The following is a 13555-nucleotide window of genomic DNA, read 5'->3' as shown; positions in this document are numbered from 1 at the left end:
GTCATACTTGTGCTGTATTCTTGCACTTACAAAAACGCTAACAGCAATTTGGAGCGTGATAACTGAGATGAGAGGTCAGTGAGGTTCTGTAGAACGTAACACGAAAAAACCAGGCTTAAACAGGTTTTGTCGAAAAGTAAGGCTTTGGGTAAAGTAGAAGATTACTGTACCTTTTGCCTATGTTTTGTTTAAATATTCACTTTATGCTGTTTTGCTCTGTAATTTGTTTTCTCTTGTGAACATATCTGTAAACCAAGTGAACCGTTCCCCAAGCCCTTTCGCAGCACCGCCTGAGGTTATCGAAGGACGCTATCCTTCGCAATGAATTATAACAGCGCAGGATGTATCTATCCACGTCGGAACCGCAGATGCAGGGAAGCTGCAGCCGCCCAATCTACCGACATTCAAATGGAAATAATTTTGACGAGGTCAGCGCTACATGCACTAAGATGAAGCAATCGTATTAGGTCTATCGACATGCGGAGGAAAAAAGATGAAACACTTGCAGCCGACTTTCCTAGTTATGCACTAAGTAGTAATTAAGTATTGTTGCTAGCAGAGTGTACAGCAATGATGTCGGATATCGACAATTGCCTTAATTGTTTGTGACTGTATTTGCGAGCTTTTTTTTTACGTACGAACGAGAAAAATTAACATTGTTTTTACCAAAGCCGTGTCAATCCCGTGCGCGTTTTCGCAAAATTACAGATTTCATCGTTATCATCATTATCATCCCTCCCCCTTCTTCACTGACGCCCCCCTCTCTCTCCCTCTCTTGGAAAAAGCTGGATGCACCACTGGAGAAATAAAGTTCATCGAACCGTTTCCAACCGCAGGCGTCAGGATGAGACCCGGGCACCAGCCACTTGCAAAATACACGCGCCAGGGCTGAAAGTACCTAACTGTAATAAATGCACGATTTTCACGTGCTTCAAGGCCAATCTAACTATTTGCCTCGATGAACACAAGCATTCTACCTTCAATCTTCAGCTCTTTAGCCTGCAAGAGCCAATAACTTTCCTCAAGAAAAAAAAAACCTTTCACAAGACAAACCCAACAGCGTTTTAAATTAAAGCCCAGCTGCATAAATTTTCTACATTGGCCGACGAAAGACCGCATGCCCAGGGTCGCGATTTAGCTTTCATACCAACATTGATAACTACAGCAGCGCAATGAAATTTTGCACGGCGTAACTCGAAAGCTACAGTACTTTTGTTGCTTATAATCAAGTTAACCAGATGTCCCGATTTACGCGGGATGCATCCCGCTTTTACCTCCGTGGTCCCGCTGTCCCACAGGCTATATATGTGCGGGACGGTGTTTCGCACCGCTTTGGCCATTCGGGAGCCTGAGTTCTCCGGAAATGCCTTTCTCGGCTGTGCTCGCACCACCTTCAAAAAAGACTCAAGAGGCAGGCGGCAAAGCGAAACACTGCCGGAAGCGAGGCACAGAACGGACCACCACTTAACGCTAGCAAATTTTCTCGATCTAACTACAAGGACTTCTTATTGCGTTGGTTCACGAGTGGTAGCCAAGCGGACGTGCAATGGTCATGCATCTTAATGTCGTCTTGCTTGTCACGCACGTTTTGTTGACAGCACGTGGAACAGTGCCGAAGCGCAAGTAACAATTTACTGGAGAGGTTCGAAAAGAGTTTTCCGTCAGACAAAAGAAATTTGCAACAAATGTTGAAATTTGTTTACATATCGCCAACTACTCTTTTCCTCATCCTGCTTTGGCGTCCTAGGTATCTGGTCGCATTAGCTATGATGTGTCTCTCCATTCTTTGCATGTGTAATACATTTACTGTAGTCCGTTTTATGTTATTTGTGTTTCTTTTTTTCTTCAGATCTATATATCCTCTATTTTCGTTGCTTATAACACCATTCTGACGTATTAATAATAGTGTTTTTTGCTATTACATATCTGTTCATACATCGCATTGATTATTGCAATGAATGAATAGAATTTATTGATAGGAAAGACAGAGAGGTCGACCTGAGCTAGCGCGCTCTAGTCTGCTACTCTGTACTGGGGAAGAGGGAAGGGGGGTGAAAGTATTGGGATGGATGATGATGATAAAAGAAGTGGTGAGTGCTTATTTACATGAGACAGTTGCCTCGCTAGAGCCGCTCGTCGAGCTTGGTGTCCTGCAGGAACTTCAACAATACTTTTGTGGCACGCATTGAAATTGCAGTGTCAGGCCATGGGCCGAGAATAGCTTCCTCCGACAATAGTTGTCTGCCAACGCTGGCTAGGAAACTGTCTAACGTCCTTCGCTCCAGCATATATGCTGGGCAGTCGCACAGTACGTGTTGCAGTGTTTCGGGCATCTGGCAGTGTACACAATCGATTGGCCGATGAGGTGTGCGTAGCGACGGGTGAAAGCAACGCCGAGCCGAATCCTGTGTAGCAATGATGTTTTGCTCCGTGTAAGCTTCGGGGGCAAACAGAATTTACTGTCTGGGTCAATCATACGTAGACGTCTGTGAATGTTATCAGAGTGGGCTCTGTAAGCCTTTGTAAGGTCCTGCATGAGTGCCTTGATCATGGAGTTGGTGTCAGGTCGCGAATAGGCAATCCGTACTTCATCAGAGGAAGGGGAGGCCGATCTTGCCTCACTGTCAGCGAGTTCATTACCAAAAACACCACAATGGCTAGGCACCCATTGAAAGGTGATCACGTGGCCACTTAACTCGGCACTGTGATAAAGTTCGACGATTTCCAGCACGAGCAGACAGTATGGTCCTTTGTTTAAAAAGTATTTTAGCGCCTGTAGCGCTGATTTGGCATCGCACAATATTGTCCATTTATGGGGTGTCTGCGTTCTCATAAAACGGACAGCCTCCCGTATTCCCGCAAGTTCCGCTGCCGTAGATGTCGATTTGTGGTGTAATCGAAATCGTTGAGTAATTCCAAGTTGTGGGATGACAAATGCGGCCGTTGTGGCAGATGGCGTGACCGAACCATCGGTATATACTTCTACAGTCCCACTATATAAAGTAAATATATGGGACAAGGTGAGCTGCTTCAAGCCAATGGAGGAAACGTGAGATTTCTTCCTGATTCCGGGTATCTGAAGCCTCACTAGTGGTCTTGGCAATGTCCATGGAGGTGTCGCGGTGATGTTGGTTATCCGGAATCTTGCAGGTACAATGCTTGCGTGTCATGCAATAGCTTTAGAAAAAGCAGTCAAGGTTGATGCTTGGAAGCGTTGACAGTGGATGGCGTGAGTGTCTGGTTAGCAGTCGAAGATAAGTTCGCACAGGTTCACAAGACCTGTATATGTCGATAGGACAAGCCCGTGCTTCCGCTATTGTGCCCTTAGTTGACGTGCAGCGTGGCAAGCCAAGACATATCCGTAGTGCTTGAGCCTGAAGGCTCTCCAGCGTGCGTATACAAGATTGCAATATTACAAGATTATTGCAATATTTTTTACTATGAGCCTGACCTGCTTGGAATGTGTTGTTGCCGGCAGCACGCACTAAATAAATGAATGACTATGTTCGAAACATTTAGTTTGAGTGCAGAATAAATCCGGTATCAAGGGGTTAACAAACAATGGAGAGCGAGGAGGAAACATGCACAAGGAAGCAACAGACACACGACAGGGGGGCTACATGCGTGCCTGTCTCTCTTTACGATCGTTTCTGCGTCCGGTGCTGCAATTTTGCATCCGGTGCTGGCTGGACCCATGGCTAGCATACAAGGTCAGGGGTGCTTGTGCTATGGCAAACGCCGCACACTTAAAGCTCTTCTCGCATCCCCCACCCCCTTTATACATGAACGAGAGCTCAAACTACGCCTGCGATGAGACAAATCGTACTTGAAAACTTTAGATCAACACTAATGACTCGGTGAGCACCAAAATATCTTACACGAGATGGATGTTCAACAGCGACAATATGCATGAACGCTTATTTCATGTAGTTTACATGTCATCTGTCGCAGCAGTCACCATTTTTACTAGCCACAAAGAAGTGACCAAACAAGACTGTCCCTCGTTCGTTCGTTCGTTCGATCGGGCCACTCACTTACTTTGACAATCATGTTCAGTGATTCCTGCGCATTTTATTTATTTATTTATTTATTTATTTATTTATTTATTTATTTATTTATTTATTTATTTATCTGCTTGCGTATTTAATAAAATAATAGGGTCTTACGTGCCAAAGCCACAATCTGATTGTGAGGCCCGCCGCAGTGGGGGACTCCGGAATAATTTGGAGCACCGGGGTTTCCTTAACGTGCACCTAAGTCTTAGTACACAGGTGTTTTCGCATTGCGCCCCCACCGAAATGCGGCCACCGTGGCCGGGATTTGATCTCGCGACCTCGTGCTCAGCAGCTTGACACCATAGCCACTAAGCAACCACGGCGGATCTTGCGTATTTATGAATTGCATAAAAAATAAGCATAGCTGCACCCTTCGTATTTAGTTTTACAGCATTTTTTTAATCGTTTCCCATATATTTCAACATCTATGTTAACAGAAGGGTTCCAAATTGAACTTGCTGGTAGATCGTTGGTAAATTGGGGACTGCAGTCTTCCTTGTCGCGTCGTTTCGTGCTGTTCCCGAGTTACCAACAATGTGCGTTAGATCTGCATAATTTTCTTTATTTCTTCTAGCGCTCATTCTCGAATTCGACAGTGTTCTTTTTTTTCAGGATGTATAGCATGAGCCTTGTTTTTTCAGGATGTGCAGAATGGAGGCTTTTTCAGCGTTTTTTTTTTTTGGCGGCTCGTATTAAAGGCACTATGGTTGAAAGTACGGCTGCCTTCTTCAGGAACAGGTGCTCCATCAACTCTTGTGCGCTGGCCCGCTTGTCCACGTCAACCTTCAAGAAGAAAATTACAAGTGTCGTTAACCCAGAAGAATCAGCATGACCAAAAGAATTCTCTGCAGTTGAATAGTTTAGCATAGAATGAGAAATACCATTACGTTTAAAACCATTCACAACCGGAGTTCTCCCCACAGAAAGAGCAGTATAGTATTGATACTGTTATTAACAGTCAGGTTCCCTAACCACATTTCTATGATAAATTGCACACAACTTGACTGTGTGCACTGCTGGTTCAAGGAAGTGCATGGCAGGCCAATGACCAGGCACGAGATGCACAATGGGCACATTATAGGGAGTGTTTTGTCCACACAATCCACCCAGTGCACACCATTGTTTTCTTAAACACCAGTAAATCAGTCTGCTTGGTGGCTAAACTACAATGTATCCAGTCAAGTTAATACACCATCACGCTCCGCTAAATCAGCTCGCCAGCGGAGCTGGGGCGGCTTTTTATCTTCCTCTGCAGGTATAAACATAGTGCATATACATACTAACGTACTTGCTAAGTGGCGGTGTGCAAATTGTAAAATTACACAGATCCGAGCAGAAAGGGCCCTAAACTTTTGCTCAAATCTCTAATATAGGTAGTAGTAGAAAGAGCATGTGTCATACATATTCAAAAGAAATATATAAATTTACATTTTTTAATCTACACTAACGATCTTCTCAACTGTGCTCTTTCTTAATCAATAATGCTGTTTGCAGACAACTCTGTTCTCTACCGTAAAATTAGTAGTCCTTTCAGTACCCAATAGCTCCAAGGCAACCTTAACTACATAGTAACTGACCGGAGTTCCAATTGGCACATGCAACTTAACTGAAGTAAATGCAAGGCTACGCACATATTTCATTCTAGCACGGCCATGCATACATACTTTAACAGTGCTCCTTTACTTCCTACAAGTATCTCGACCTTCACATAAGTACTCTTGGTATGCGCATGCTGACTGTGCAACTAATAATACGATAGCCGCATGCCAGAAAACTTGTACCATGATTTTAGCTATGCCTCGTACTCCCTAAAATTAACTCTTTACAAAACAGTGGTTGGTTAAAAAATTGTAGTGCATCTCAGCCATTTGTGATCTGTCTCATTCTTCACTAATTCCCCCTTTAGAAAGTGTAGAAAACCAGGCAGCGTGCTTCATTTTGTCAAACTATTCTTGCTATGCTAGTGTTCTACGAAACGAACCGTTAACCTACCCAACCATTCATCATGCCACAAGTGTTTCTGCCTCTGCCTTTCGCACAAACTTTATTTCAGCCCCCTTTTAAAAGAACTCTTTTTAATAGGAACCTGCTTAGCAGCACAACAGCAAAGCCACTGTGCCACCATGGTGGGTGTTACAAAAGGAAGAAAATGTTGCAGAGAACACTCGAACACTGTGAAAGGAACAATGGTTGCATTCATAATTCGTTCCAGTAGTGCAGTTCGTTTAAGTGCAGTGCAGCAGTAGCAGTTGCAGTTTCAACCAAAAGGCTACTAGATAGCTATATGAAGTAAGGATAACACAGTAAAACCTTGTTAAATCATACCCACTTAAACAGTAGTTTCATTTTAAAAGTAGTGAAGTCTAATCCCCGACTCAGCAGCCATTGAACATAATGCGTTTTGTATCCGCAGAAACCGTACTAGCTTACTGCGCACGTATCGGTTAACACGTAGTGTTTCCACTTTTCGTTGCGCAATCACGGCGGTGCATTGTCCCCATCAGGTGGCCCGGCAGAATAACAGGCCTAAAAAATCAGAACAACGGCCTCCGAGCACACTGTGCGTTTGCACGTAAAGCCAGATCAACATAAACATCATTTTGATGCCGTGGCAGACCATTGTGGCATCGTGCAAGCCAGGACTCGTGACATGCCAATGCTCGGATAAAAAAAACACCGGGTGCTCAGCATAGAAGAAAAATTGGACATTGTTCGTGCTATCGAACATGGCACGAAGAAGTCGGCGCAGGCACGCGAGAGGGATCTATCACTGACTATGGCGTGTGGCATTTGCAATGCGAAGAAATTGCTCGGCAGCGCTGCTGCATCTGCAAAACGATGTCGGCTACGAGGTTTGACTTTTCGCCACCATCGCCTCTGCTGTTGAAGTATCGCCCAACGACAGTGATGAGGGCGGCATGTAAAGTGACAGAACTGACGATTCAGGCCCGAATGTGGCAGAAGCTGTGCATTACATCAGCCACATGGATGCAATCATCGCGATGAAAATGGGGTCCCACGATTTCTGCAGTGCTACCGCGCCCATGCACAGAGCATCGGCAACGCCAACGAGGAATCTGCCATGCAAGTATATTTGCCAAGAAGGGGCTGGCTGAATAGCTGGCTCACAGCTTCAGAAAGTTTGGGGTCGCTGTCATCGCTGCTAGGCCGCCTCAGCATCAAACGAAAATAACAAACTTTTCCCACGCGAAACGAATAAATACTGCATGTTTTCGCCCTTTGATTGCAGTCTGTCTGATTTCCGTTTCTGAATGGTAAGTGGGCAATGTTATGTTATTTCAGTTAAGCAGTACTAACATTTAGGACATACTTTTTCCGAGCTCCGGCCAACTTAGTTTAAAGGAGTACTGACACAAAAATTTGAAGTCGAGATAACTTGTGAGATCGATTTAGTGGGTCACACACACATCGTGTGTAAAATATCAGCGGCGAATATCGCTTAGAACATATTTAAAATCAATTTTAAAGTACGTGCGCGCAGCCAATCGTAAAACAGAGCACCTCGCGACATTGACATCACCCGGGTCTGTAAATAGCCAAGAAAACGCTACGTCATGTGGCTACGTCACGAATTTTCGTTGGCTACCATGCGGCTTATTCGGGACACACGGTGCGTGCATACGAAAGATTGAGCGGCGCGTAAGCTCCGCCCAGATCCAGCCCTCCAGCTTGACTTCAGAGCCACGTCGAGAAACGCAATATAAACAACTCTCCACAACACTGCGTCGCTTTACGTGAACACTGCCAATAACGTTATGCCCCGGCGAGTGACAGAACACTTCACGACGGCGCGTCGTCCACTGACGACTCCGCTAACAGCCAGCGATAGGGCCGGTAGGCCTAGCTAGGCAGACGCCGCGGCCAACGGCGCTTACGATCCAACCCGAGCTCGTCGAAGAGCGCTTATGTTTGCCAAAACAATTAACACTGTACACTTACGTCACCCGTAATTAAATACAATTGGTTTACTCGACGCAGTCGTTGCGAAGGGCAAACGTGCAAGCAAAGCGAGCAGCCTCGCTCAGACGGTCGGTGTGTGCTGTCTGCCCGCGAAATGCCCTCGCGTCGCGTCTCCTGATCTCGCCAGTAGCTTAGTCCTAGTGTACTAGGCGTTGCTTTGAATAACAGGCGCACGTCGAGATAATTTTACTGAACTGGTAACTATTTCGTGTCGGAAACAAACTGCAGCAGGCAAGGAAAAAAAAAAAACACTGCGAGACACCGGCCAGCCAGCGCCGCCTCCGTGGAAGGAACGTCACATGCCAGCCGCGCTGTCATTGGCTGCGGCCAGACGACGGTGCGGTTGTCGGACGCGTCGGACGATGAAAATCTGCCCGGTTTGTCGCACGCCGGACGTCCGATCCGGCGCTTCGGCACGGCAAAACACCTCGATTCCGGCTGCCGTTCCGGCGCGTCGGACGCCGGATCGGACACCAAATCGGACCGTGTGTCTCCCGCTTCATCGTATGCTGCATGCCGGAGCATGCGGCGCCGCACGTCGGATCGGACGCCGAATCGTACCGTGTGTCTCCTGCAGTGCTCGCCGTCGCCGGCCGCAGTATCCGAGTCGCTGCTCTCCAGTGGGTCAAATTGAAAGTGATTGGCCGCGTCTAATACGACGGCGACTCCCACATGCAGGAAATCGTCGCCGCTGGACGACGAAAACGAGGACGACAACGACGATGATGGCGAGGACATGGCAAACCACGTGCAGGCGTAGCAGACGACTAGCAACACGAAGCTCGCGTGCCGGCGCGCCGCACGCTGGCTGCGCGGCAGAGCATACGTCATGGCTTTTTGCGAACACGTGACCACTTTGTTTACACGCCCGGTGAACCGTTTCGTTGCTCTCTGAAACCGAAACTGGGACTGGTCGCTACAAAAAAGACTGCAGATAATTACCTGTCGCGCTCTGAAGTAAATGAGGTCTCGTGCCGTGATTACTGGGTCATTAACTACTTATTAAAGCAGAAAAAACCACCTGGATTTTTTTTTGTGTCAGTACTCCTTTAACAAGCTTTCACTGCAGCTTTATCAGCCATATAGACATGTAAACATTCGCTTATAACTAAATTGAAGGGACACTAAAGAAAAATACTAAGTCAACATGGACTGTTTAAATAATCATCAGCAGCAGCAGCAGCAGCCTGTTTCATGTCCACTGCAGGACGAAGGCCTCTCCCTGCGATCTTCAATGACCCCTGTCATGCGCCAACCGATTTCAACTAGCACCCACGAATTTCCTGATTTCATTTTTTCACCTAGTCTTCTGTCGTCCTCGATTGCGTTTCCCTTCTCTTGGTGCCCATTTTGTAACCCTAATGGTCCAACGGTTATCTAACCTGCGCATATCTAGCGCTGAACTCGTGGGCTGACGTTTTAGTTTAGCGGCCAACCGAAACATTTTATGTTTAATATAACTGTACACTAAAACACAACTCCTCACGATTAAATAAATGCTTTGTTGTAATGTTAAAAGAAAAACAGCTTTTCTTGTGCTGATTTAGCATGAGATTAACCACTGTGACCGACGGAATTGTGACAGCCTGGCGCGCCTTGAAGGTGCACTGGCACTCCAAGAACAATGGCAATCCGAAGGCACCACATCCCCGCATTCCCATGCACACAACAGCGTCTTAGCGCCAGTTTTCGTGTAGGTAATATTGTGAGACACATCACATTCTCCTTCAACGGCTTGGCTACTTCCGGTCCTTGACTTCTGATGGCAGTATCTGTATGCACATTGACTCATGAAAACGCCCAGGTAAAAAAAGAGAGAGAAAAGAGAACTGGCGTGACTAGAAAAATATTTCGTATTAAAAAAGCTATAGACCACTCTGAGCGTTCTCTTTGGTACCAAATTCCCTCATTTGAAAAATACATGATTCTGCGTGGTGATTTTGCGGAACACGCAGACCCTCCCCCAAGGTTTTTTTGTACAGAGGTGAAATGCTTACGTGGCGGGTAGGTCTCTTCCTCAGATTCCTCTTCCCAGCGCGGACTCATTTGTGGGGAGTTGGAGCCGGTTCTTTTCTTCAGCATCAGGGCATACGCCCTGCAAATTACAAATGCAAAATATTCGTCCAAGTAAAATACGGACTGAGGAATGAAACGACGAATGCACGCTTCTGTCCGCGTCCTTCGCTAGTTCCTGTTTTATTTGATCTGCTTTCTCGCATTATGTCGTATAGACAACGCTGAGTCCACACCCTTCAAGTCTATGGTACGTGTTCAACAGCATTGAATTGAGCTCGGGGTGCGATAAATCATTCAGCTGCTTTATCAGTTTTTATAAGCTGTCCAAGGATCTGCTACATCTGCAATTAATTATGTATCGTAACTAATAAAGCTGACAGCTTTGATCACATCATATTCAACATATTTCCGGTTCATATTTGTACATCGCAGCAAGGCTGATTTGTTTGAACTTTTCAATATGAAAGAGCCGTTCACTGGTGTATTTCTAATACGATACTCAGATAGCAGTCACTGGAATAAACTGTGCTATTGAGCATTCTCGGACAGGCTATCATAGTACCCCAATAGAGACGGTGTGAAAAAAAATATATATTTTTGAGTGATCTCACAACCATTATTGAGTGCAAGCACGAAATTCTTGCTTATTGAGTTTATTGCTTTCACTTACACAATTTATGGCCCACAGATCTGCGTAAAAATATTCATTGTTCACCATAGGTCACACAATGAGAGAGAAGGAAGCGTGTTTTCCGAAAAAGAAAGTATTAGCGCGGCCAACCTTTTTATAATAATTTATGCCCCTCTCAAGAAGTGTCATTTTTTTTGTAGGCGTTGCCTAGCGCTTGTATACTTGGAATAAAGCTGTCAATATTTTCTAGAATGATCGCGAAACGACCATGCCACTTGATTTTGTTTTTGTGCTATAAACAACGGGCACTATGAAACATTTCGATGTCATAGGTGTTGGCCGGCGCCATCTCCATGTGTTTATGTGGGTCGTCTACACGAGTAGACGGCTCACATCATGGAAACTGTGTCCAGCGTGTTTCCCACAACTAGCAATAGGCCCCAGAAGTTACCTTGAACAGTTCTGATAGTATAAGCAGATCTAAACTGCTTTCTAATGCATTTAAGCCGCAAAAGCCTGAAGTGACTCATTGGAATGCCTCATACTCAAAAAACGCGTCGACTCCTCCGATGATACGAAAACTATCATCACCAGCAATGGCTCATTAAAGCTAATTAAGCAAAGTATGAAAGCATCATCCATCTCGTAAATAAGAGGCTAAAAGGTCTCAGCAAACTGAAGCGTACAGTGCATACATTCATTACAATCACACATACAACGTATAGAAACGTCTAGTCGGAAAACAAATACAAGTCCCGCTCGCACAGTTGCGTTTCATCAGCGTTCCGAACGTCTCAGAAGCAAAAGAAAGTCGCCTCCTGACAAGCAACCTTCCGCTTCCGCTTAGACAGCAACCCATGCTCTTAGTTGGCAAACTCAACCACAACGCTCACACTAAAGAAACGTTTCTAAGCGAAGTGGAGCGATAGCTAGGATTAGACTTGCTCGCTCGCAAGAAGAGTGTCGCTAGAAACAGGGTAACGTGCATCGTGGCACTGTGTTTCACAGCCACATGCCATGAAAGAGTTGCAGTGCATCTTCGGCTACTTCACAGATCGTAGGGCCATGGTTATGTCTCTGAACCGTCGTGAAAGAGGTCGTTGAGAAGGTCCACCTAAAAGGCCACACCTGCACTTCACAATGCTGTTCGCTATGCTTTGCAAGCAGTCTGACCCCTCAGATTGTAAAAGGTAATGAGTTACCGAGTGTGCTGCAGGCTTTTGCCTTCACGTGTTACAGGAGTGCAACATACACTCCCGAACTTTTTTTTTCGTTGAGAGCCACTGCTAGCAAAAGAAGCTTTCTGTTTCTTTCATTCTTTTACATTTAAGCCTTAAGCAGACCGTATATTGTTTGTATGACTTTCCAGTAACTAACCATCGACCATACTCGTGTCCGGTAACGCCCCACTGAAAGTCTGAATTGTCTTGTTTACGTTGTGAATAACTGTGTGCAGCGATTCACAAACAGATTAGAGATTTATTTTTCTAGAGACGGTACTCTGAAATACGTTAGCATTGCAGCCAACCGAAACGGCTTACCAATAACCTGCTTTTTGTGCTACGGTACAGGTAACTAACTGTAACATCAATGCCTTTTTCAGTGAACTGCACTGACAAATAACCATAAATTTTTCTTGGACATGCCATTTCTGCTAAATGGGTCTGGCTTCATCACCGACTCGCTTCAATTCAGCAGTCGTATGATTTGCACTGTGGTGACCGATGAATAACTGAATACTCCGATTGGTCATGCAAGTTACGGCCACGTGACGCTCTAAAAGAGCCAGATAGGTAACCGACGCACCCCAGCTAACTTATAGCAAATCAATTCTAAATAGGAAATACACCGTCTTGTGGTTTTGCAGCTAGATTCTGGACGACCCTTAAGGTCTAAATGCGCATGCCAGTAGTTTTATACTTTGATGCACTTTAGGGCTTCCTCGTGCTAGAGCGCGATGTACCTGTCACTTGTATCGAAACAATTAGGTGTTCGAGAGGATCGTGAAAAATGTCGCAGTTTCGCCAGAAGGCGAAGCATTGATTGGATAGCAAATTATTGGACTGATATACGAAGTAAACACAGCAGTTTTATCGGATATATAAACTTCTCAACATTCGCTTACAAACTAAATTAACAAACATGGCGCCATACCCACACAGGCAAACATGAAGGCATATCTACATCGATGACCGCGGACACTCGCTGTCGAAACGTGGGCGTGAATAGCGGTAGCAGCAGTGGGCGAATTCCCCTTCGTCATTCCTCTCGCTTCGACGTCAGCACACGGGGAGAACACAATGCACACGAAGCTAAAAGCCCTCGGCGCACCTATACTGCACCCACCGCAGTTCGCTTTCAAGATAGGGCCCGCGCTCAGCCACACCTTACGCAGCCGCAGTAGACCCCCCCCCCCCCCTCACCCCCCCCCCGCCTCCTTTCCTGCTGACTTAGGTGCGATGGAAGACGGTCGCCCCCTTTAGGTTGTTTCACATGGCGCGATTGGGGCGAAAAAAAAAATGTTTCTGCCGCGCACGTCACAGAGCAATTTTCGCCGACAGCTTTCGCATGCGTTTGCGCCAGCGCGATTTCTGTCGCTGTGATTTGCAAGGTTGCCCTTTGCCCACGAAGCATCCATGCCTACATTGTCAAATAAAAACTACGTGGAAACTAGCGAAATAATCGAATTTTCCTATCATTATTTGACAATCCAATAAGTGCACCATCTTTCAACGTTTAAAAGCGTTGAGATTTTACGACAGCTTGCAGGTGCGGTTAGCGAGACGCTGCATAACGCCGAAAGTATGAGCTTGCAGCTTGTGCGGCGTTGGAGGGGTGGTTCCGTTTAGTACACTCTAGTTTCGTTGTTATT

At 45.8% G+C, this 13555-nt stretch overlaps 1 protein-coding gene across 1 annotated transcript in view; it reads right to left on the bottom strand.

Moving 5' to 3' along the window:
- Nucleotides 1-4597: 4597 nt before the first annotated feature.
- LOC139053480 (uncharacterized) overlaps nt 4598-13555 on the bottom strand; it is a 53924-nt gene continuing 44966 nt past the window's right edge. Inside the window, exons 9-10 of the mRNA XM_070530472.1 lie at nt 10034-10131; nt 4598-4838 (exon numbers count right to left, since the gene is read on the bottom strand). Of these exons, the coding sequence (XP_070386573.1) occupies nt 10054-10131 (78 nt within the window). The 3' untranslated portion in view covers nt 4598-4838; nt 10034-10053. The remainder of the gene's footprint in view (nt 4839-10033; nt 10132-13555) is intronic.

Source organism: Dermacentor albipictus, unplaced genomic scaffold (genome assembly GCF_038994185.2).
Source record: "Dermacentor albipictus isolate Rhodes 1998 colony unplaced genomic scaffold, USDA_Dalb.pri_finalv2 scaffold_142, whole genome shotgun sequence".
Taxonomy (NCBI): domain Eukaryota; kingdom Metazoa; phylum Arthropoda; class Arachnida; order Ixodida; family Ixodidae; genus Dermacentor; species Dermacentor albipictus.
The sequence above is the reverse complement of the archived record's forward strand: the minus strand, read 5'-3'. Positions and strand labels throughout refer to the sequence as shown.